This window comes from Lagopus leucura, unplaced genomic scaffold (assembly GCF_019238085.1).
Source record: "Lagopus leucura isolate 7727_CA_CO unplaced genomic scaffold, USGS_WTPT01 Super-Scaffold_100026, whole genome shotgun sequence".
In the NCBI taxonomy this organism is placed as follows: Eukaryota; Metazoa; Chordata; class Aves; order Galliformes; family Phasianidae; genus Lagopus; species Lagopus leucura.
Genome location: NW_024962277.1, coordinates 8,289,637 through 8,313,695, shown reverse-complemented (window position 1 = coordinate 8,313,695; position 24,059 = coordinate 8,289,637). Strand labels below are relative to the sequence as shown.

At 61.8% G+C, this 24,059-nt stretch overlaps 2 protein-coding genes and 1 long non-coding RNA gene across 4 annotated transcripts; 1 reads left to right on the top strand and 2 right to left on the bottom strand.

The window, feature by feature from the left end:
* Positions 1–202: 202 nt before the first annotated feature.
* On the bottom strand, positions 203–10,656 carry GNAI2 (G protein subunit alpha i2). The gene is made up of 9 exons (XM_042880314.1): positions 10,506–10,656; positions 5,421–5,463; positions 4,900–5,041; positions 4,436–4,596; positions 2,595–2,723; positions 2,010–2,139; positions 1,658–1,811; positions 821–1,021; positions 203–715 (listed from the first exon to the last, which is right to left on the bottom strand). Exons 1-8 carry the CDS (start codon positions 10,621–10,623, stop codon positions 831–833), a joined length of 1,068 nt encoding a protein of 355 aa, XP_042736248.1. The 5' UTR covers positions 10,624–10,656; the 3' UTR covers positions 203–715; positions 821–830.
* Positions 10,657–11,885: 1,229 nt separating this feature from the next.
* On the bottom strand, positions 11,886–22,683 carry SLC38A3 (solute carrier family 38 member 3). Of its 2 annotated transcripts, none has more exons than XM_042880096.1 (16): positions 22,625–22,683; positions 16,939–17,115; positions 16,074–16,155; positions 15,878–15,993; positions 15,700–15,773; positions 15,530–15,622; positions 15,368–15,449; positions 14,662–14,744; positions 14,536–14,594; positions 14,294–14,461; positions 14,137–14,216; positions 13,972–14,072; positions 13,755–13,879; positions 13,406–13,550; positions 13,221–13,324; positions 11,886–13,016 (listed from the first exon to the last, which is right to left on the bottom strand). In XM_042880096.1, exons 1-16 carry the CDS (start codon positions 22,666–22,668, stop codon positions 12,912–12,914), a joined length of 1,638 nt encoding a protein of 545 aa, XP_042736030.1. In that variant the 5' UTR covers positions 22,669–22,683; the 3' UTR covers positions 11,886–12,911. The 2 variants fall into 2 exon arrangements, with proteins under 2 accessions (XP_042736030.1, XP_042736031.1); XM_042880097.1 differs by lacking the exon at positions 22,625–22,683 and adding an exon at positions 21,379–21,533.
* On the top strand, positions 21,041–23,806 carry LOC122184848. The gene is made up of 2 exons (XR_006180660.1): positions 21,041–21,240; positions 22,718–23,806. It is a non-coding gene; the product is annotated as an uncharacterized LOC122184848 (long non-coding RNA).
* The last annotated feature ends 253 nt before the right edge of the window (positions 23,807–24,059 follow it).

Sequence of the window (24,059 nt, the reverse complement as noted above, 5' to 3'; positions counted from 1 at the left end):
GAGAGAGAGGGGGGAGGGAGGGCAGCTCCGTACAGCAGGGTCTGCCCCCCGGCACAGCTAGCCCTACCTGCTAGGCCCTACTAGAGAGGGGCAGGGGGGCACCAGCCCTCTCCCCCCAGCCCGGCGCCAGACAAAGGGGACCCCCCTGCAAGGCACACGGTTTCGGCATTACCTGCACGAAGACGACGCGACCACTTAGCACTTGACGCTTTTAAATAGTTTCTTAAAAAGGTTTCTTTAAAAAGCAACGTAAACCAAGCTTGGTGTGTGTGTGTGTGTGTGTAGGTGGGTGTATGTGTGTGTGTGTGGCCTTTTTTTTTTTTTTTTTTTTTCTTTTCTGGTTATTAAAAGGAATGTTTTCGGTCGTGTTTCTGGGGGGGTCCCATCGCCGGCCCCTGCGATGCCAGGAGCGCTGCACCCCCTGCGAACACGTTTTGGATGTAAACGGTGTGGAACCGAATAAAAAGGAGAGACTGGGGAGATGGCGACCGGTTACAAACCAAGAGAGAAATCCTCCTGTCCCCGGCCTGGAAGGCAAAGGGGTGCGGGGGGACACCAGAGGCAAATGGGGACAGCCCTGGGTCAGGCCTTGCAGGCAGTGCGTCCCCATCGCTGCCACCACGGCCGTCACCAAAACGTCTCTTTAGAGGGTTGGGGGATGAAACCAGAGGAGAAGCAGAATCACCGGGCACGGTCCTCTCTTCATCGGTGCGCCCTAGGAGAGAGCAAGCCGTGAGCGGGATGGGTACGGGGTGAGGAGGGGTGGTGGGCAGCAGGATGGGGATGGCACTCGCGGGTCTTGGAGGGGCCCTGTGCCCACCTTGCCGCCCTCAGAAGAGCCCGCAGTCCTTCAGATTGTTTTTGATGATGACGTCAGTGACGGCATCAAAGACAAACTGCACGTTCTTGGTGTCGGTGGCACAGGTGAAGTGTGTGTAGATCTCCTTGGTGTCCTTCCGCTTGTTCAGGTCCTCGAACTTGCTCTGGATGTAGCCAGCGGCCTCATCGTACTTGTTGGCACCTGGGGAGGGAGAGATGATGCTGGGGATGTGCCACGGCCCCCCAGGCCCCAAAGCCTCCCACAGAACTGCCTCACTAATCTAGCCAAGTGGTCATGCAGGGATACAGCTCATCTAAATGCCACCAGCCCAAGTACCATGGCAGGGCAGAGTAACCACCATGCTCACAAAGTGCACAGTGCAGCCCCAGGGCTCCCTCTTTGCCATCCCCACCTCAGCCTCCACGGCTTCCTAAGCCTCTTATTCTTCTCATCACTTCTGCTTTATCCACACATCGCCTTAAGAGCATGTCCAGGTGCAGCCTGGGCATCCCATAAGCCTTAAATTATGGCTGCTCCTGACCCAGCTGCTCCACTCCTTTCCAAGCCCTCCCTTGTCCCCACAGCACCCCAAACTCCAAAGTGCAATGGGCAACCCTCTGCCCCAAGCTGCACTACATTCAAAGTGCAATGACCACTGCAGGACCCACACCTCAGGGCCACCCAACCAGTCCTAAGGATTCCCTGCAAAGAGTCCCAGAGGTTGCTGAAACAGGGACCCCGCACTCAGAGCCACTGTTCCCACTGCCATTCTCCCCTGGAACCCCAAGGCAAGGGGATGCAGCAGATGAAGCCCAGAAAGGGCCAGCACATGTGCACCTGTGTACTCCGGGAAGCAGATGGTCAGGGGGCTGTGCACAATCTTCTCCTCGAAGAGGTCCTTCTTGTTGAGGAAGAGGATGATGGACGTATCTGTGAACCACTTGTTGTTGCAGATGCTGTCAAACAGCTTCATGCTCTCGTGCATCCGGTTCTATGAGAGGAAGGGCACGGCATCAGGCAGGTGGTGCTGCCACTCCATGAGCCACTGGCCTTGGAACCAGGCACTGGGCACCCCATACTGCTGCACCAAGCCAGCAGCCACCACAGCGGGGTAGTGTGTCACTGCCAGCAGCGTGGGGTAGGGATCCCCTGGAGCACCCTAAACCTGAACTTCCACCCCCTCGCTCACCATCTCCTCGTCTTCTGCCAGCACCAGGTCGTAGGCACTCAGGGCCACGCAGAAAATGATGGCTGTCACCCCCTCGAAGCAGTGGATCCACTTCTTCCTCTCTGAGCGCTGGCCGCCCACATCGAACATCCTGCAGGGCAATGGCAGCCTGGGTCAACAGCACCCCAACTCCTGCACCTCCAGCCCTGCCTCATTTCCCCCAGCAGAGCTGGGTGATGCCTCCCCACTGAAGTGCTGCCATCGTGTACCACCAGTGCTGGGCCGGGGATGCACAGATGGGATTATGGAGGATAATGTGAGCCATGTGTCTCTCCCTCTGTGGGCACCAGAGGATGCCCAGGCTCCACAGAGCACCACATCCTCAGGGATGGATTTTCCTGACTCCTGTCCCTCCGCTCGCCTGCTGGGGAGGCTCTGCCACTGTTGTGTCCCCCAGGGCCACCCTGCCCACCCCTGCCACAACCTCCAAAGCCCTGGGTGAGCACAGAGAGGTGCTGTGCAGCCTTGCTTGGCCAACCCCGACCTCCACCACCAGCAGCCGCTCAGCACCAGGCTGGCGTGCCGAGGGTTTGCAGCCAGACCTACTTGAAGTGCAGGTCCTTGAAGGTGAAGTGGGTCTCCACGATGCCGGTGGTCTTCACCCGGGTGCGCAGCACGTCCTGCTGGGTGGGGATGTAGTCGGCCCGCGCTATCCTTTCCAGGTCGTTCAGGTAGCTGGAGAGGAGGGCAGGACGGCATCAGGTTGGGGGGGGGAATGCTAGTGCTGAGCCAAGACACCAAGCCAGGTGTCTCCATGAGACCCCAGCACCGGTGACACAGGGCCTGCAGAGCCCAGCAGGTGACGTGGCCCAAGGGACCGTGCCCACACCGCCATGACGCTCCCAGCCCAGGGAAACGGAAGGAGGAAAGCATTCATCACCACGACAACGGGCTGCGGCCCAGCGGAAACCGCTGCTGGCACTGTGCCTCCGCAGTCACACGCACACAAAGGGCCGGTCCTGCAGGAAGCGGCGCAGGGCTCGGCCACGGACAGCCTGTGCCCCCAGCAGCTGTAATCAGCACGGCTCCAGTTAATTGGGTTACTGTAAGCAGGCCGCCCTCTGCACGGGGCTGTAATCCGGAGAGAGCCGTGCCGATGGAACGCGGGGACGCGGCTATGGGAGACGCCGAGCGTTGGACGTGGAGACCCCAGGCAGGGCGTGGGGCAGCAGGCGGTGACACGGCCGGACCACACCTCCACAGCGAGCTCAAAAACAGCCGGAAATCAGCCGGCTCACGGCTGCCACAAAAACAGGAAGCGAGCGGTGGGGAGGCAGGGCCGGGCTGGGCTCGGACCTCGGCCTCGGTGTCAGCGAGGGGAAGGCACACGGCTCCCCATCCATCACCCGGGCACAGCGCAGGGCATCGCCCCGGCCGCTGGATGCGGGCACTGAGCAACGCTTGTCCTTTGTGCTGCTGGGACAGCCAGAGGGATGCCCTTCCCAAAAGGCATCACCGCTCCATGTGGGACCACAACGCACACCAGGCTCCAAAAGCTCACAGCTGAGCTCCTCCGGCAGCCACTTTCAGGCATCGTTTTCCCAATGCAGAAAAGCGATCATGCTTTAGGCAGATTAACTTATTTATTAAATCTTGTTGGGGATAAACCGAACCAGATGCAGGCAATTTACTTCTCCAAGCACTAGCTTGCCAGCTCTTACGCCAGCAGAATGCCGATTTCTGCCATATAAACTCATTTGAAAACGATAAAACAACAAAGCAAGCGATCTTGAGTGCTACGCTCAGAACAAGCATCCCCATTTTTTATTGGGGATATTTCCCTGCATGGATAGGACAAGGAGGAATGGCATCATGCTCAAAGAAGTGAGATGTAGGTGAGATGTTAGGGGGAAATCCTTTGCTCAGAGGGTGGTGAGGCGCTGGCACTGCTGCCCAGAGCTGTAGGTGCCATTCCTGGAGGTGCCCCAGGCCATGGAGGAGTCCTGGGCAGCCTGGGCTGGGGGGCAGCCAGACCATGGCAGGGATGGGGCTGGATGATCTTTAAGGACCCTCCAACCTAAGCCATTCTATGATTCTATGATACACACTCCCCATTCAGACAAGCATTCATGGGGCTGGGGTCAAGAGCTGCCTGCAGTCCCCATCAATCCTGCTCATTGAACCAATCAGGGGGGAAAAAATAAATAAGTAAAAGGAAAAAAACTACACAGAAAGAAATCCAGCGCCAGTTATCTTCTTGCAAGAGGAAAACAGCATCCATGCAAAGAAGACCCATGCCCAGCATGGAGGGGCTCCTGCCTTTAAAGAGGGTCCCAGCTTGGATGCTGCACACCTGAAGGAGCACTGCCCTGATGCTAACGTCACAGAACAGCTCCATAGCATAGTAACAGGTTGAGGAGGAAAAGGAGGAGGAGGAATGTACTCACTAGGCAGCAGAGTCATTCAGCTGGTATTCACGGGAGCGATTGAAGCAGGCCTGGACCCCGTGGTCAGCCCACAGCCTCCGGATGACGTTGGCGAGGTCTTCAGGCATGATGCCCTGCTCCTCTGCGGTGCAGGCGAGCGCAAAGAGCTGGCGGGCATCATCCTGCAGCAGAACCAGGCATCAGTCCCATGAGCCACAGCGATTCCCACCAACCCATCACAGATGCCCATAGAAAAACAAACAAACAAACACAGGAATGGCAAAAATCACCTTTCCTAGCTCAGGAAACTCACAACTTTCCTCCCCGCTCCCACCAGTCATCCTTTGGGTTTTTCCTGCCTTAGGAGGTCCCAGAGTGTGGGACAGCAGAAGGGATTGGGCAAGGCCACCTAAGGCCTGGTCCTGCTTTGGAAGGCTCTGCTCCCAGAAGGAATATGAACACAGCAGGCACACAGAGACACGCACCGCTCTGGAGGAGTCCCCAAAGTCGATCTGCAGGTTCCCCATAGCCTTGATGATGGCCATGATGGACTGGATGGTGTTGCTGTAGACCACGGCTTTGTATTGCCGGCACTCCTCCTCTGAGTAGCCATCTTCGTGGATGATCCTGGGCACAGGGGACAAGGTCAGCATGCCCTGCTCACAGTGCCACCAGCCTTGCTGCCACCTCCCTGCCAGGTGTTTGCTTTCACTATGTCTCTCTGTTGCCAGTGTAACCACAGGCATCCGAGCTCAACTCCCCTTCCACTGACAGCTGATGAAATATTCATGCCCTGGAGAGCACCCAGCCTGTGGGAGCTGGGCAGCAGGAACACGGGGACGCATGTGATAACAGAAATCCCATCGGCAGCACCCCAGCCCTTCTCAAGGCACTTTTAGCCACCACAGCACCATCCTGCGCATCCCAGGAGCCCAACCCCAATGCCATTGTGCCCAGATGTCCCCAGCACCGCTGCAGGGACAGGGCAGGTCCCTGTGATACTCACTTCATCTGTTTGACAATGGTGCTCTTCCCGGACTCCCCAGCACCTGTGGAAGAAGTAAGGCATCAGCTACAGCCTAGGGTTGCCACCATGGGGTGGGCCAAAATGGAGAAAACCCAATGGGCTTCTAAAGCAGCAGGTGGGGACAGAGCCCAGAGCAGGGCAGTGCCACAGCACCCAGGGGTTTCTTCATGGCTGGGAAAAACCCAGACAGCTTCAGCAACATGTCAGCCCCGTGGCAGTGCTGCTGTCACCCCAGGCGTTGGGGATGCACCACCCTGGCAGGCTGTGCGCATCTGTCGCTCCCTCCCTCCCTCCCTCCCTCCCCATGCTGGGAGGGAGGAAGGAGTGAGGTCACCCGGCTGCAGAAAGGGGAAGCAGAAAGGGGAAGCTCAGAGGGACACGGCCCATCCCTTGTCCCTCCTCTGCACAGGGACAACAGCCTGGAGCAAACCCTCAACACAGGAGCTCCAAGCAGTGCTGTTTAGGGATACCACATCCCAAAGCACGGCACTTTGTGCGTTCTCTTCCATCCATCCCTGTGGTCTCTCTCTTTGGCCACACTCCATGCCAGCCCCATCCCCTCAACCCACACAGCACCACAGAGGTGTCGGACAGTCCTCATGTGCCCAAGGTGTGTGCACCGCCACATCCCTAAAGCAGAGCCACCCTTATAGGGGCCCCCAGGCAGGTCATGGCAGGGGTGCTGCACTCCAGCCACAGAGGGGGAAGAGGAGCTCAAAAAAAAAATGGAGATTATGCTAAAATTAACCTGCAGGAGCACAGCCTGAGCTTGCAGCCAAGGCACAGCAGCAGGGACATCACCATCTGTGTGGTGATGCCAGGTACCCCATGGAAGCAGCAAGGGTCACAGCCCCATACCCTGCAGGCAGAGTGTCCCCCTGTCCCCAGCCTGCGCTGTGAGGAGCTGCATGCCCCAGGCAGGACCCAGCATGCACCCGCAGCATCTTTCTCTGGTTATGGGACTCGGCGGATGACACGTGTTTCTCATTTGGCCCAAAATATATGATTTGGCTGGAACCTCGCAGGCTTGACCCGACGGAAATAAAACTGCGCTCAGCTCGGTGAGGTGGATCGGGTTTCTCGCTTTCTTTCCACCCAGAGCTTCCCCTGCCTCCTTTGGAAAAGGAGCCCTGCAGCCAGCCACGCCATGTGGAAAATTGCTGCTCGCAGCAGGGGCAGCGCTTGGCCCCATAGAACCACAACTGCACGAAGGGCAGTGAGAACCACTGCAGTGCCAGCCCCGTGCCACCTCCACCTTGGAAGCTGTGACAGCAGGCACCATGCACAGTCCACACTGACCCCGAGCATCTCCAAAGCACATCCCTGCCCAGCACATCATCCCAGCCCACAGAGCCGTCCCCATGGCTCCCCACCACTCTCCTAGCCCTACGGCACTGTTAATGGGGTGCAGGCGTGACCCCCAGCCCGCTGCGGGAGCCTGCTGGGAGGAGCGTGGGCGCGCACGTGCGGAGCTGCGGCCTCTAAACCCTGCATTGAGTCACAGTAGCTGCAGGGAAGGCATTTTTTCCTTTCATAATCCCTGTTTAGCAGGAGTGCTCTGGTACCTCACTAGCTCTAATAACCCCAGCCGGAGCGGTGCCACCCAGCAGCACCCGGAGCAGCAGATCCCAGCCCAGCACAGCCAGGCAGCGATGTGGCACGGGCGCAGCCCTACAGGCACATGCAGCAGCTGGGAGCGCAGCCACCAGCCTGCCATGCCATCTCCCTTCCAAATCTGCTCCTTTGCCTCATGGCAAGGCCACCAGAATGGTCATGGGTGGCATGGGGATGCGAATAATGGGGGAGAGAACGTGGTGTTCAGGGAAGCCAGGGGACAACCATTACTGGGCTGGGGGGAAGCTCCCAATCCCCGGAACACACCAGCTACCGGCCATTCAGCCCCGACACAATCCATAGGCTGAGTGCCAGGCAGCATGAGCTTCCGGAGCAGGACAGCTTCCCACTGCTGGGCAGGACACAGTGCTCTAAGGCTGGGGCTGTGGCCCTGAACCCCAAAGCATCACTCTTATCTGTCCCAAAGGGCCAGGTCTCAATGAGGCACGGAGCCCAGGGCCCCAGGGATGCAACCACGCTTCTTCCCAGACCATACTACAAAAATAGGAAACAATCACCATCATCCACAGGGGGACAGAGGGGCTGGGGATGTGCCCCCATGCTGAGAGGTGGCAAGGAGGGATGGGGTTGGCTGGGACAGACCCAAGGCACCAGCCATGTCCCAGCCACCAAATGGAGTTTCCAAAGCACTGCACCAATAGCTGGGTGAAAAAGACTCCAGAATAAAAGCGGGGGGAGGGGAGGGAGAAGAAAAAAAAAAAAAAAAAGATTCCCCTCCACATTTTCCTTCCTATCTAAAATAGCTGGAAAATTGCTTTAAAAATAATTGCATGTAAGAAAAAAAAAAAAAAACCCACAGCAACGCCACGTGTTTTTCCAAGCGGCCGTCTGCCTCGACACAGAGCTGGCTGCCCTCCAGCAGCACCCGGGGCTGCCCAGGCTGCAGGGTGGGTGCAGACCCCATGTGGGGACGGGCACATAGGAACAGCCCCCCTGACACATCATGCTGTGAGCGCAGTGCCACTGCCTGGACCTGGGGGAGGTGACTGGGGGTGTGCAGCTCGGTGAGGGCGCAGAGCCGCATCCATGCATCACCCACTGCCCACCAAGGGAGCACAGCACAGCCCAGGCTTCCTGGGCAAAAGCATTGAGACTCACCAAAACAACCCGTTGTGGGGAGGATGTGTGGGGCTGACAGTTGGAGGGTTTGGGCTGGGCGCACTTTGGGCTGGGCACGGCCCTCTCCACACCCCCGCTCCGATCCGAGCTGGACAAAGCTATTCCTGTGCCTTTTTCCAGGAAAGAAGGGAGCATTCTGCTTGCTTTCTGGCCCTGAAATCCTGAGGACACCACATCTCTCCCAGTGCGGCTCACAGGCCCCATCACCTAACCCTTAAAACCATCACCCCGGCTAAAGCCCTGCACCTCCCTACAAGCCTGGTCTCACCAAAGGGCTGCTGCAGAGCGTGGGGTGGGGAACAGGGAGGAAGGAAAACCTGTGGGCGCGTGAGGCAACGCAGTGCTGGAGAGCTGAAAGCCGGTGCCTCCCTTCCTCTGCTGCTGCGTGCACAGACAGAGCCACAGAGCCTGGTGTCCCCATCCTGAGACAGAAGCATCTGAACACCAGGGCTGAAACTGCACCCTCAGCACCGAGAGCCCTGGCAGAGTGTGCTCCAAAGTGCCCCTCACGGCTGTCCCAGTGCTGCAAACCCAGCGATGTGCCCAGCAACCAGCTTTGTTTGAGGGCAACATCTGCATCTGGGGCTTCCCAAATGCTTCCTAAGGCAGAGGTAGAGATCCCTAATGCTGAAGCCAAGGAATCTGTCATGCCAAGAAGGCAGAGTGTGGTTAAGGGCTGCTAGCACTGTGTCCATGAAGCCCACGTGGCAGCTGTGGAGCACTGAGGAGTGCACCCCACCTGCATCCAGCTCTGGGGGGGGGGTCTCCCCCCTCTCCAATGCTGCCTGCAGGTGCTGTGCCCACCAACAGCCCCTGGATCTGCTCCGCCAAACTGATGCAACAGGCAGAAAGTGAGAAAGAGAGGAGGGTGCCCAGCAGCAGGACGGGCGTGCAGCCCTCGTCCCCCAAATACCAACATCACTTTTGGCAGCACTGAGGATTCTGCAGGACTGTGGTTTCACTTCTGCCTGGCGCTGGGCAGCAGCTGGGGGCTGTGTTGTGCTCTGGGGATGCGGATGCAGCTATGGGGGCTGCCAGGAGGGGGCTGAGGGACTCCAAGCACCTTATGGGGACCCACCGGGAGCCATCCCAGCTGCTCCCTGTGAGCACTCAAGTGCCTTCCGGACACATTTTGGTTCAGAAAACGGCACCGAGAGCTCAGGGCCTTCAGCACTGTTTACACTTGAACAGCTGCTAAGGTGGGGGAAGGAATCAAAAATACTAAAAAATGGAGCTGTTTCGCTCTATTTTTGGCTTTAGAAACCCACCGAGATCAGTGACCGGAGCCTCACCCTGCATCAAGGAGCACAACCACTCCGCTCCCGGCCCGCTGCACGGCACGGATCAACCCCGCATCACCGTTCCCCATCCCCAGCCGCGGAACCCTCCGGCGTCACTACAGCCAAACACCGGGCGCATCCCTCAGCGCGGGGCCGAGCCCCTGGCAGCCCCAGCAGCGGGGCCTCGGCTCCACGTGCCCGCCCCGCAGCGCCGCGGGGTTTAGCTCCGCCGCCGCTCCCCCTCCCGGGCTGCCGGTGCTCCCGTTCGTCTCGCACTGCCGGCCCGACCCCCACGGCCCGGCCCCACCGCCGCACCCCGCCGAGGGGAAGCACCGCCGCGCTCCGCCTTCTCCGCTCATTCCGCGCTCATCGAGGCGGGCGGTGTTGGAGCGGATCGGCCGATGCCTGATTGCACCACGACTTCCTGCTGCTCTCGGCTTCCTCTCTCGAAGGAGACGACGAGAAAAGACATTTTGTACCGGCGTTTCCCCCCGACGGCAGCGAGGGGGGGGGGATGCTCCTCCCGGCCGCATCCAGCGCCCCGCGGTTGCAGTGGGGAGGTGGGGGGCGGCGCGAGGACCCCCATTCCCGGAGATAACAGCGGGATGGGAGAAAATAAACGCCGTGTTCCGGGCCGAGGCGGCGGGGGGAGAAAGGGGGGGGGGGGAGGGCGGCTCCAAACAGCACCCGAAACAAGGAGGAGAGGGATGGAGGAATGCCCGGGGGTTTTGCATCCCACCTGGGGCCTTTGCTGTGGGGACCCGGGGGCGTGGCTGCTTCCTAAGCACCCCGGGGGGGCACGGGCGGGTGGGTGGGTGGGGACTTGAGCAGGGGACCCCCAGGGATGTGGGGGGATTGGGGTGAGGAGCTGGAAGTTCAGGGCGGCCTCAAATGAGGGCGAGGAATCACGGGGGCGGGGGCCGCGCCGGGAATGCCCGAGGGGCGTCGATGCGCACGGTGGGGGTGAGGGATGGATCGGGGGGGTATCGCGGCGGGGGACGGACGCCCGGGAGACGGCGGTCGCGCTCACCCAACAGCAGCAGCTTCACCTCCCGCGCCGCCTTCTCGCCATCCTCCCGCAGGTTGCGGTCGATCATGCGGGAGCGCTCGGCGGCCGCCTTATCCTCGGCGCTGACCGTGCAGCCCATGGCGGCGGCGCCTCGCTCCGCGCTCTGCCGGCACTGCCCTGCCCTGCGCGGCGCGGGCGGGGCGGGGCGGGGCCTCGGCGCGGGGCGGGGCTTCGACGAAGGGGCGGGGCTTATTTTGGGGGTGGGGCTTTGGGGGCAGAGGGGGTGGCGAGAGGAAGGGGAGGGGGAGGGGGGGGGGGGGGGAGGGGGGCCGGGGGGCAAGTGGGACGGGCCGGGGAGTGACGTGGATGCGCTGAGGACCGTGGTGTGACGCAGGCAGATGTGCGGTGCGCCATTGGTGTTCCCCGGGACAGATGTGCGCAGGGACACGGTGTGCGCAGGGACGCTCGTGCACCGACTGGGTTGTTCCTCGACGCAGGTGTAGCTGGGGCCCCAGTACACCCAGCACAGGCGTGCATGGAGATGCGAAGGACCCACGACAGACGTGCACGGGCTATGATGTGCCTTAGGACAGGAGGTCGTGGTTTATTCCAGCACAGATGTGCACAGGGCCACGTTCTTTCCACAGGACAGCTGTGTGACAGGCCATGGTGTGAGCAGGGCAGATGTTCAATGGGTCATGGTGTGACCAGGGCAGATGTGCAGTAAGTGGTTTCTTCAGGACAAACATGCATAGTGCCACATGCCCCAGAACAGATGAGCCCAGGGCACGGGGTGTCCGTGCTGGCTGTGCAATGGGACACAGTGTGATCAAGCTTTCCTGTCCCTGCCCTACCGTAGCTCTTCTTGTCACATCCCATCGAGCCACCACCAGTGTCCCCACTCTGCTTGGAGCACTGGCGCCAGGCTGAGCTCCCCATTGCACCCCATTTCCTAGAGCCTTCATAGAGCATTTCCTAGAGCCATGAATCTGAAACCCACTTTGTTACCATCCTTGCTGGCGGTTTGTCCCCACTCTCAGCCCCAGCATCGTCCCCAGGCCACCCTGCTACACGGCTGCAGCTCTCGGACCCCCGCCGGACGGGACACTAAACGCTCGCGGGGTGTGGACACGGGCCTGCCTCGGGAAGGAGACACGCGATACTCGTGCGAAGGGGCTCGGGGCCCCGGTCCTAACTGGGGAGTAGGAGCAGCGCATCGGATCGGTGCCCCGGGGGCACCCGAAAGCGGCCCGTTCCGCTCTCCCTCCCCACTCCTCTGCCGGCACCCGGCGGCCGTCGGCGGGGACGCAGCGCCGCCGTGTGCCCGCAGAGCCCGGCGCCATCCCCGCGTCCGCGTTGTCCCCGCGGTCCCCCCCAGCCCCGCCCCACACCGGGCACGTCTCACATTTTTATCCTTTATTGTTACTCTGACGGATCTGCTCGGTCGCGCTCCTCCTGCACGGCGCTCATCCCCACATATAACTTAACGGCGGGGGGGGGGGGGGGGCCGTGGGACAGCTCGGTGCGGGGACGTCGGGGTGACACGGCGAGAGCCTCCCCGATCCCGCACACGATGCAGATCTCCCGGGAGCCCCCCAACACATTAAAAAAGAACTACTCTTATATACAGTATTTATAAAAAGCGTCCCAGCCTCCACCACCCCCATATAAAAATACGTCTCTTATTTACTTGGCGAGCTCCCGGCCCCCCTCACCGCCTGCTCGCGTCCCCGTGGCCAGGCTCTTGGCATGGCTGGGAGCTGCCCCTGGCATGGACGGACAGACAGGTGGGTGGTGGCAGGACAGCGGGGCCGGGTTGTGCCCATCACCCTGGTGTCGGGGAGCGCACATCCCACACCCCCTCCATCTCACAGCCCAAGCGGTGCCGCCCCAGGCACCTCCGTGCCCCACACCAGCACCTCTGTGGTGCACCCACCCCAGTGCCGGTGGCACCCAGCCCTGGCACGTCTCACCTTCCCCGAGCTGGCCCCTGGATCGCCAGGTTCCCACCCGCTGGCATCGGGACCAGCCTTCCCCGGGCACCATGTGCCAGCGGGAGGGGGCAGCGAGGAACTGGCAGTCAGGGGGTGGAGACAGCGGAGCACATGGGGGTGGCACGGGCACTGCTGAGGTGCTGGCCACCAGCCCCGCAGACGCTGCCGTCAGGACTTGGGGCCGGCTGAGGACAAGTGGGTGCCTGTGGGCCACGTTGGCCACGTCCCCTTTGGCCCCCGGTGAGGTAGGGAAGCGCTGGTCTCCCATTGCACAGATGGGGAAACTGAAGCGCGGAGCCAGGAGGGGTGGGCACGGGCTGGGGTCCCCCATGTGTCCCCTCAGGCAAAAGGGCAGGCGGCGAAGGTGGGAGCCCCGTGGGGTCCTGGTGGGGATGGGGGGGGGGGGGGGAGGGGGGGGGGCCAACCAGGGTGGCTAGTGGCTGCCGCCACTCCGGCCCCCTCCTGTGGCCCAATCGGTGATGATGAAGCTGAGGCTCATGATCATGAAGAGCACCCCGAGGAGGGCGAAGCAGGCAGCCTGAGGGAGACAGAGCACAGGGTGGGGGGCTACCCACTGCCCCACTGCCCCATGGGGAGCAGGAGGGGCCGGAGTGCCCCCACTGAGAACCCAGGAGACCCCATCCCTCCCTTTCCCCTGTGCCTTTATCCCCACACCCCCCATTTCACCCCTCAGGAACAGCAGTGCAGTCCCCATAGCCTGGGGTGGAGGCCTAGGGCTTACCAGGATTTTGGGGGTGGAGCGCAGGGGCTCCTTGTCCTTGGGACTGATGCGGATGTAGAAGATGGCCGGGAAGATGAAGATGAGGCAGGGGGCAGAGGTGGCACCTAAAGCAGGAAGGGATGAGTGGGTAGAGTGAGCCCTGGGGGACAGCTGGGTGACAGGGACGGGGCAGCACTGCCACTCACCAATCAACCCGAAGATGCCGAGGATGGAGGGGGCAAAAATGACCAGAAGGTTGATGAAGGTCAGCAGGATCACGGCGATGGCAACGTGGCGGATCCAGCTGAAGTTCTTGCCTTGGAACAGCATCTGCTGGATAGCACGGCGCACCTGGGGACGGGGACAGGGACATGTCACACACTGTCCTCAGAGCCTCCCATCCCTGCAGGGCTATCGGTGCCTCTTAGACCTTCCCATCCCCATCCTGTCCCCAGGGCACCGTCCCACTGCTGCCTCAGTTTCCCCTTTCACTGCTTGGAGATGAGCAGAGCTGGCAACAGGGTGACCCATGTGTGCCCCCAAGGGGACACTCACCGGGAAGAGGACGATGGGGACAGTGAGTGTCACAGCTGTCAGCACAGCCACCCGCACGCAGAGGATCAGCACGTCAAAGGGGTCCACCCGGCTGTAGGTGTGCAGCAGCTCTGACTCCACGCGCCCTGCAGCACCAGGGATGTGGGTCAGCACCTGTGCCACCGCCTCCCCATGGTTGTCCCCACCGCGTCCCCACGCCCCTGTCCCCACAGCTCACCGTAGAACGTGAGGTAGCCAAAGAGGGCTGCCAGGAAGTACATGAGGTACATGACGGTGATGGAGATGTTGGAGATGCACTGCATCTTCTTCTTGGAGGGGCTGCAGGAAATGAGTGTCAGCACGGCCCTCCCACTCGCCACCCCCCTGCCTCACCACCACTCACTCCTTCAGCTCCGTGTAGATGGGCAGCACCTCAGGGTGACACACGAAGGCGAAGGCCATGATGGGGATGGTGTACGCTGTCTGCAGAACGTGCAAATGAATGCTGGGAACCCATTGCCCGTGCCTCCTGGGAGCCCTCACCGTGGAACAAAACCTACCTGGGAGTTGAGGGTGAAGAAGCTGGGGGTGCAGGCCCCCACCTCAGTGGGCAGTGGGGCTGCGGGGCCATCCCAGTGCTCGCCGCCCAGAGTGACATTAGTGCCACTGCTGATGTTCCCCCCTTGCTCAGGCAGCGGGCAGGGGATTTGGAATTTCTTGTAGATGACCTGGGGGGGGACGCTCTGTCAGTGGGGGGCTCTGGGTGCCCCCTCACACAGCGACATCCCCGCCCTGTGCTCACCGAGATGAGGAAGAAGACCATGCAGCTGAGTGAGAAGCCACTGGCGTAGCCCAGGTAGCCTGGGGGGAGAGGAGAGCAATGGGCACAGCCCCCTGCAGTCCCATGTCCACCCACGCCCCCACTTACCCAGCTGCTTCATCAGAGCCAGAGGCAGGATGATGGTGACAGAGACCAGGATTACCAGGTAGTTCCCATTCAGGTACCAATCCCTGGAAGCAGAGACAAGGGCATGCTCATACCCGATGTAAAGTGGGAGCTTCGGAGGACCCCTGTACCCTCTGCAGGGCTGGCACCCCTGAAATCCTTGGCCTGGCACTCCTGGTCCCCTGAGCCAGTGTGCCCAGGGATGTAGGCATCCCTTTAGGCCATGGAGCATCCCTGGGGACATGTGAGATGGCATCTCCAGGCGATTGAGATGGCATAATCTGGTACTGGACCTCTCTGCTATGGGACCCCAAGGCCAGCATCTCTGCACCTCTGAGCAGATGTTCCAGGGAAGGGGCATCTCCTGAAGCTGCAGAGATCTCTGTGTTCACACCCCCAGGGTCCTCTGGTGCCAGCATGCCTGGGATCCCCATGCCAGCACCTCTGGGGCAATGTGCCCTGCAGGAGGAGGAACAGGTGGGCTGATCCCAGCAGGAAGTGAGGGGCAGGGATTGGAAGTTCATCCCGGACTAATCCCGCCTGGGGGCTTATTCAGCACTGACAGTGATCAAAAATAGCAGTGGCTTTAATGCCATTAATCCCTGCCAGAGGCTGCACAGCTGGAGCAGAATCCAGGGCGTGTGGGGCAGGGATGTGATGGGAGGAGGACGGGGTGGGTGACACTCACGTGGTCTTCTCCTCCAGGTTGAGGAAGGTCTGGATGACCAGCGGCACCTCAGACTTGACGATGTACAGGTAGCTGGACATGGCTGCGGGCAGAGGAGGGCAGCGTGGTGGGGGGCTGCCACACATCCCCATATCTCCTCCACATCTCACACCTTGTTCTCACCTCCAATGTTCTGCAGAGTGATGGCGATGGCCGCAGCCAGCTTGCCTGGTGTGCCGAAGGCTCGGAAACCTAACTGCTCATAGGCACGGATGCCTGTGGGATGGGGACACAGGGGTGAGGGCTGGGAGGTGAGACGGGGGTGTCAGGGCAGTGGGGGGCATTGCACTCACCCACGATGCCTGAGGATTTCAACAGCAGGTGGATGGAGTAGCTGGATAGCAGAGCCACGGCCGTCAGCAGGAAGCTGCGAGGGGACAGCGCTGTCACCAGCCGCTCCTCGGGCACCTCGGCACCCGGGGGACGTCAGTCCCCATGTCACCATGAGCCCCATGTCTTGGCCTCACTCACAGGAAGAGGATGATGCCAGTGTTGGCCATGGCGTAGGCCAGCCCCAGGATGCCACTGCCCATGATGGCATTGCTCAGGTTGAAGACAGACATCCCGAACGACGTCTTGCCTTCGAACTGTGTGACAAAGAGGGGAAGGTGACAAAAGGAGGAGATGCTGCCAGGGGGCAGCCAGGGGGTCCTGCACTGCCACTCACATCAGTGAAGTGCGTCTGCTTCTTCTCAGTGCCATGGGGCAGGAACTCTTCCATCTCTGCACCACACTGGTTCTCATCAAACCTGGGTGCACAGGGAGGAGCAGGGCAGCTGGACTGAGTGGAGCTGGGCTGGATGCAGCCCCCCCAGCAGCACCCCACAGCACCCAGCTCCCCAGGGCACCCCAAGCACCCTCAGCCCCAAGAGCAGTTCTCCAATTTTCTCAATGCCCCAAGTCCCATCAGCACCCTGAGAACCCCATGTGTGCCCCAAGCCCCTGAGCACGCTGAGCATTCTAAGTGCCACGAGCAAGCCCAACATCACAAGATCCCAGAGATTCCCAAGTCTCTCCAGGTGCTCTGAGCACCCCAGGACTTCCAAGCCTTCAAAGTGCCTTGTATCTCCCCAAGCACTGCAATCACCCCAAGTGTCCCAAGAACCCTGAGTGTCATGAGAACCCCAAGTACCCCCAAGTGCTCCAAGTGCCCCAAGCAGCCTGAGTGCTCCAAGGAGCCCAAGTGTCCCAAGTGCCTAAAGAACCTCAAGCCCCCTGAGCATCCCAAGTGCTCCAAGAACCCTGAGTGTTCTGAGCTACTCAAGCACCCTGAGTATCCCCAAGCACCCTGAGTATCCCAAGCACCTGACGCACTACAAGAACCCATGCCCCAGGTTCTCCAAGTGCCCCGAGCATCCCAAGTGACCCAAGCACCCCAAGTGTCCCATGTGTCCCAAGCATCCTGAGAACCCTGAGCACCCCAAGCGTCCCAAGCCCGCTGACCCCAGAGCCCCCAGTCCCAAGCAGGGGACTGGCACACCAGCCAGATGCCCAGCCCCAGCTGAAGAAGGCGCTTGTCCCCAAGCCTCTACCTGTCACCAGGCAGCGAGGGGATGGTGGTGGTGCCAAGTGCAGCCGCGTGCTTCCCGTTGGGCACCAGCTCCACCATCTCAGCCTGGACGGGCAGCTCCGGGCCCTCCATGGCAGGCTCAGGGCTCCTCGTGGCGTGGCGAGGCGTGGGGTCCGGCTCCAGGTGGGAGCTGCAGGGCCTGGCAGAGGGGTCCTCGTCAGCAGGGCAGCACTGGGAACAGCGGGGATGGGACCCCCGTGCGTCCCCTGTGAGCTTTCAGCCTCCTGCAGCACCTTGCCTCCCAGCACCGGTGTGTGGGATGGGGCAGAGAGCCCAGGGACCCCCGTGTGAAGCCCTGGTGCTGCCGGGCGCTGCGGCAGGGGCTCAGGGGCACGTCAGGGCTGGCACCGATGGAGCAGGAAAGTGCAAGGCTGTGAGACGAGTCCTTGGCAGGGGATGGCGGCCGGGCTGCCGAGCGGGGACGCCTTGGCAAGCGGCACAAAGCCGCCTCTGTGCGCGCCCAGCCCTCCCCGCCCCGCTGGGAAACAGCACAGGGCTGCTTTCTGGGGCAGGCTGGCAGTCGGGCCACGGCCCCACTGCCCCCCACTGTCCCTTGCCACCTTCTGCGTCCCTGCCACCCTGTCATGGGAGTCCTCCCCACCCACGGGTTCACATGCCAGATCCCCATCATGGGGATAGACAGACAGTCACCTGCCTTCAGGGTGGGATGCAGGATGATCCCCAGCCCCAGGAGGATGCAGCCTCCCCATCACCCCACTGCTGTAGGTCCCCACGAGGATTGGGGGCTGCACCCATCCTTTAGCTCTTGGCCCAGCACTTGGGGTTGAGCAGCAGTCCTGGGTACCGCCTGGCTCTGTGTGTGGCTCTGGCCAGTACTGAGACCCCAGGTTGGGGGGCACAGGGGACAGCAGCCCCCAGGCACAGCTGGGAAGGGCTGCAGCACCCCTAACCCTGTGAGTCACATCACCGCTCTGTTCCAATCACCTGGGGACCAAGGGTCACTCCAGGCCACACACAGCCCAGCAGCATCCAGTAGCACCAGGGGGTGACGGGGCTGAGACACAGGTGGGATGCGGCACCGAGCCACCCCTCTGCATGGCACTTGTCCAGGTGGGGAAACTGAGGCACAGCAGGGCCCCAGGACAGCAAGGCCGAGCCGCGTGGTGGAAGAGATGGAACCGCAGGCGGCTGCTGGGTGATGATTTATCCCCTCCACTGGGCCTCAGCTTGGGCTGCATCCAGGCACGGACGGGGCTGCCAGCACGTCCCAGCGCCTGCCGTTAGCTCCGCGCCTTCCCACCGCTGCCGGCACATCCCTCGCCCGGCCCCCCATATCCATCTACAGTGCCAGTGCCAAGCTGTGAGGTGCCCATGCCCCCCGCTGCAGCCCCCTCCTCCTCCTCCTGGTTATGGCTACGTCCGGGGGCCGCCAGCCTTCCCCAGCACACCCGGCCCCATTTGTCATGCTGTGAGCGTCGCCCCCGGCTTCCTCCCGCCGGCAGCGCTGGCACAGCCCTGCAGCACTCACTGCCACCTCTGCGCCTGCCGGCCTTTGGTCTCTGCTGGTGGCACTGGGGAAGGGGCGAGGGACCGGTGACGCATGGGTCGTGCCCCCCGCAGACGCTGTTTGCTTTGTGATAAGGTTCTGTAGAACAGCAAATAGATGGTGTGGCAGCGGCCCTCAGCCTGGGGCCTCGCAGGGCTGCCCATAGCGGGGCAGTGGGCACCCTGTGGGCACCAACACCACCCAGGGACAGGGGGCTGCAGGGAAGCAGTGCCCACAGGGATGCCTTTCACTGTGCCATCAGGTCCCGTGGGCTCAGCCATCACTTGTCACCACACCGAGTTCAATGACACCACGTCCGCCTCTGTCTCAGTGCCACTTCATGCACTGGGGCCAAAGCTCGGGGACACCCTGAGCCTCAAAGCTCTGCAGTGCCCAGACCCCAACCCGCTAATCCACTGCACCAGGGTGGGGGACGCAGCACTCCAGTGGTGTAATCCGGATTTAGCGCCAAGCAGCAGCAGCTGCTGCCCCACAGTCCTGGCAGCCCAGCACTGGGATGGAGGCTGCACACCCCCCCCCATGCCCACAGGCTCCTGTGCTGCTCGGGTGTCAGCACGGTGCTCTCATGTTCCCAGCTCAGTGTGACGGCAGCAGCACCTCGGAGGCACAGCAGCACAATGATGGCATGGCTGCTGGCATGGCCTGGGGTCCCTGTGCCAGCCTCACGCCACCGCCGGCCACCCTCCCCCAGCCCAGCACAACACAGACCTGTGTTTTTCTCCTGACCTGGCTTCCTAAATTTAGCACCCTGCCCTGCTCTTAGCTACGTGCCGAGCTCCCACCTCCCAACACAGCACAGCCTCACCCAGCAGTGTGGGCTGCATCAGGATGGGCGCAGCGAGCACAGCCACCCCTCATTCTCCTGGGGTGAGGAGAATGCTCCTCTATGGGCACCATATGGAGACCCTTGGGAAATAGGAGACCATCATGAGGTAGCTCCCCCCCTACACAGTCTAGTGGTGGACATGCTGGGGTTCGGGATGCGATGGGGACAGAGGGGACATCCAGCAGCACCATGGAGTCCAGCTCAGGCACTCAGCCGAAGGGCGGGGGGGACAGCACACCATGCTAGTGGCCAGCAGCACGTCAGCCAAGGTACACCTCCCGCAGCCCCAGGCCTGGCCGTGACCCCACTGTCATCACTGTGGCCCCATGGCCATGCGGGACAGGGAGAGGATCCCCAGGACAGAATGTTCTCTGAATGTCCCAACACCTTGGCCATGGGCAGCCCCATCACGCTGGCAGCCATGGTCCCCTCTGAGCCAGCCAAGCCCCTTTGCCACACATACTCTCTCCAAAGCAGCGGTGCTCGCCTCGTTACTGGGATGAGCACAGCACTTTTGCAGTGGTGGACATGCCAGGGTTGGAGACGTGATGGGGACAGTGGTGGCACCACGAGCAGAGGGTGGCACAGTTGGCATGTCCTCTCCTGAAGGGCTATGGGGAAACTGAGGCACAGAACAAAGGTGCCAAGCACGTGGCAGAGATTAAACACGCAGACTGCCCGAAACCGCAATTTGAGCTTTTCCATCACACCTAGGAAGGATGCCACCTCTCAGTGTCCTAACGCACACCTTCATGGGGTACCACCAAGTGTCCAGCACCCAAAAACACACATCACCATCCACCAGGGTCACAGCTGTCCCCAGCCCTGCGTCAGCAACCCAGCGGTGCTGCGGATGCGGGGGTGGCCGGGACCCCGTGGCGAGAAAACAGAGGGCAGGGGCCTCTGTTTTCTCAGTCCGAGGAGCCCGTGGGATCCCAGTCCTCCCCCCGGTCCCCCTGCGCCAAGGAAAACAGCCTCGGCCGGGGCCCGTTTGTTTGCCGTGGCCGCGGCCCCAGTGCGAATGCAGCTGCAGCGCAGCCGGGCGCTGCGGGACCTTTGCACCTGAGCCGGGCTCCCCGCGGCGGCAGCACCCCGATGCCACCCCCGAGCATCCACAGCGCTCCCCATCCGCCGCTGGGGGGGTGCGGCGGGCAGCTGGGCACCGTCTCTGCAGCGACAGCCCGTGCGCCGTCAGATGCGACCGCCGAGCTGGGGCACCGTCCGGTTGCCTATGGAAAATTCCCGTCTCCTCCTCCGCGTGGGCACGGCAGTCCGGCAGCCCCGGGGCCGCCCCGTGTGCCCGCAGATGGGAGCCCGACGGCGGTGCCTCTCTTTCCCCAGGAGCTCTCCTGCCATCCCGCAGACACACGGAGCGCTGCAGACGTCACGGCCGCGCTGTGCTCTGCCCTAAAAATACCCGCACGGCACACACGGCCCCACCGCGTGGGAGCCCCTGACACCCGATGCGGCCGCCGCACTTTCCAGCACTTACACACACACACATCGCTGGCACGGCTGATTAAAAATTAAAGTGGAAAATAAAAGAAAGAAAAAAAAGAAAGGAAAAAAATGGGGAGGGGAGTGCGAGGGGTTGCAGCAGAGCAAAGAGGGCTGAGAAACGCGAGGGGCGGCGGGGCTCCCCCGAGGGCTGCAGCTCTGCCTCTTTACGAGCATTCGCAGGATTTTTTTATACGTTGTGGGAGGGTTTCAGCAGCTGGAGAGGGAAGAGGAAGGCAAAGCAAAGCAAACAGCCCCTGCGCTGCTCCGCCTGTGCCACCTGCGAGCGACTGCGCTGTGGGGCAGCGTGCCGGGGGGCAGCGCGCCGGGGGGAGGCGGCCAGCGGCTCCTTCCTTCTGCAGCATTCCCGGCTCGGGGCTCCGGAGGAACTTTTGGACTTAGGGGAGGAGGAGGTGAGCGGCGCGGGGGTGGCACGGCGAGGGGACGCCGGGGGGGCACGGAGAAGGGGGGACCTATTGCAGCCTTCGCTCCCAGCACGGGACAAGGGGAAAGCGGGGACAGCGCGGGGATGTGAGTCCCGCCGGACCTACCTGCCCGTCCCCTCGGCGCTGCCTCGCTGCCAGCCCCAGCTGCGTGCCGAGCCTCCGGCAGATTACCGAGTCTCCTCCGGCCCTAATCCCGACAGAGCGGGGATTAAACGGGAGCCCAGGCCCGCCCCTCGTGCCACGGCTCCCAATCTCCGCGCAGCGTCAACGCGGACCTACGGGGAGGCCGGTGGCGAGGGGGAGGCGCACGCAGCACACGGCCCCGCTGCCACCGGGCACGGCCACCGCGGCTACCCCACCCCGAGGGCTGGGAACGGGCGGGCACCGGAGAGGGGCGGGGGGGCATAAATGCGGATGTCTCCAGAACGGGGGGAAAAGGGGGGGGAGGGACAGTGCGGTGCCCCCGGAACCCCTCCAGGCTCCCCTGCTTGTGCTGAGAGCACCTTTTACCGATGAAATGTTGGGGTTTGTCCCCTCAAAAAGAGCCGCTAACGAGGACATCTCTGCTCTGAGGGCATCCCGAGGAGCCTGGGGCTGCTGTTTCCCTTAGTGTGGGTCCCAGGCACTGCACGGGGCTCAAAGCCCTGCTTGCTGGCACTGCACCCCGCTGGTGGCCATGGGGTTTTGCTTAGGGGGAGATCTGCACTGCAGCGTTGGGGCTCCATGGGTGGCAGTCCCTGTGCCATCACACCCAGCGGCCTGCCTGCTTTGGAGGATTCTTCCTTACACACCTCTCAGGCTGCAGCACCACCAACCAACAAGGCACCTCTCCTCCCCCAAGGCCTGCCCCACACGGCCCTAAGGGGCTGCACTTAGGTCCCATACATCTCTCCTACAAAGGAGATCAGCGGACCCAGCGAGCATCGCGCTCGCACACGTCCCGCTCCCCAGCACCCAAGGGCGGCACTGGGGTGGGTGCTGCACATCACATGAGCACCCGCGGCCGTTCCTGCCCCCCATGTGCCCGTTGCCACCGCTCTCATTCGGTCGGAGACATCCATTAACTAATTTCTAATAACAGCATCATGCGTAAGTGCTGAACCAGCGCTGGCTGGCGTGCTGGAGCGAAGCGGCCAGGTTCGGCGCGGGGGGGTCAGGACAACCAGAGCTTCTGTGCTCCATCCGTTTAACCCTCCCCGCCCCAGAGAGGGCGGGCACCCAGCAGCCACGTGGCACCGTGCCTCGTCCGGCTGTAAACACAGCAGGAGCTGCCGCCCTGAGCGCAAACACAGCCACGGGCTGAGCCTGGTGGGGATGGGATGGGGACAGGGCTCAGACCCCCGTGACTTACAAATATGGCTGGTGGTCTTCAGCCCCACAGCCCTGCCGTGTCATCCCTTCCCTTACGCCACGTCATGCCGTGCTTCTGCTCCTCTCCTTTCAGATGAACTCAAGCCATGCCCAGCTGGGCTCTGCAGGAAATCAGAGCAGTGAGAAGGGAGAAAAGTCGCCGAGCCTTGGGACTGGAGCACATAGAACCGTAATCATAGAATCATGGAATCATAGGATCACAGCATGGTTGGGCTGGGAAGAACCTTACAGCCCCCAGGCCCACCCCTGCCATGGTCTGGCTGTCCCCCAGCTCAGGCTGCCCAGAACCCCTCCATGGCCTGGGGCACCTCCAGGGATGGCACCCACAGCTCTTGGCATCAGTGCCAGCGCTTCACCACCCTCTGAAAGAATTTACTTCTAACATCTCGCCTAGATCTCCACCTTTCAGTACAAAGCCATTCCTCCTTGTTCTATCCAACTATGCCCTTGTAAATATTCCCTTTCCGTAGAGGACAAGGGCTTTCCTTTAGCCCTTTTAGGCACTGGAAGAGCTGCTGTAAGGTCTCTGCAGAGCCTCCCCTGGGCTGAGAATCACCGAACAGACTCAGAAGCACAGAACCACCCCATTACCTGCACTCTGCCCCTTCTATCTGCCCTCACCAGTGCTGCCCTATGCCCAACTCCCAAGCGGCCTCAGCCTCGTGCTCTGTGTCACTGCGCACAAGCCCACGCATGGGATCAGTGGCCCTGAGATCCAGCCCTGCCCGGTGCTGGATGAGGGCGGCCAGGACAGGGGCCGGGGCAGCTGCAAGCATCCTCAGCCATGAAGGACGGGCACTGGGCGCCGGGGGCTGGATGGGGTCATGCTCTGCTTCCTGCCATCCGACCTTCCTGCAGTTGAGATGGTGGTGGTGGGAGCACACAGCTGAGGAAACAGCTTCACCTGCAGCCCCGTGGCTCCTCTGAAGCACAAAGCCTCGGACACCTCTCTTGCTGGGGACAAGGCAGCAGGTGCCTCCGGTCCCAGTGCCAGGTGTCACCGCCCGCCCTGCTGGTGGGACCGGCACAGCTCTCCTCCACCACCATGCACACGCCGTCCTGCAGCCGGGCACAACAACAACAAGGAATAATTGGTTAATGCGATTTCAAAACATGATTTGCAATTATAACTCGCCAGAGAGCATTCAATGGCCCCACACACCGGGAGAGTGTTTTTCTCCTTCATTTCTTCCTGGAAACTCTAACCCAATTAACTTTACAGAAGCCAGGAGCAAAACACGGCTCCGCAGATCTGATGGGGTGGGTTTATCACCACACTCAATCACAGCCTCCCAAGAGTGTCCTGCAGCGTTGGTGATGAGGGATGTGGGGATGGGGGACGGGGCACAGCCCAGTCCTGGCCGCCATGTGCCAGCTCTGCTTGGACGCCCCACGTCCCACCAAGGGGATGAGCA

Coding starts and splice junctions, on each gene's coding strand:
- GNAI2 (XM_042880314.1), bottom strand. CDS start 10,623: ATGGGCTGCACGGTCAGCGCCGAGGATAAGGCGGCCGCCGAGCGCTCC. Junction 4,597..4,899: donor TTGGGGACTCCTCCAGAGCG/GTGCGTGTCTCT, acceptor GTTCTGCTGCAG/GATGATGCCCGCCAGCTCTT. Junction 1,022..1,657: donor CTGCTTCCCGGAGTACACAG/GTGCACATGTGC, acceptor CTCCCTCCCCAG/GTGCCAACAAGTACGATGAG.
- SLC38A3 (XM_042880096.1), bottom strand. CDS start 22,668: ATGACACGGCAGGGCTGTGGGGCTGAAGACCACCAGCCATATTT. Junction 16,156..16,938: donor CCCTCGCTGCCTGGTGACAG/GTAGAGGCTTGG, acceptor CTGTGCACCCAG/GTTTGATGAGAACCAGTGTG. Junction 14,217..14,293: donor TCTTCACCCTCAACTCCCAG/GTAGGTTTTGTT, acceptor CACGTTCTGCAG/ACAGCGTACACCATCCCCAT.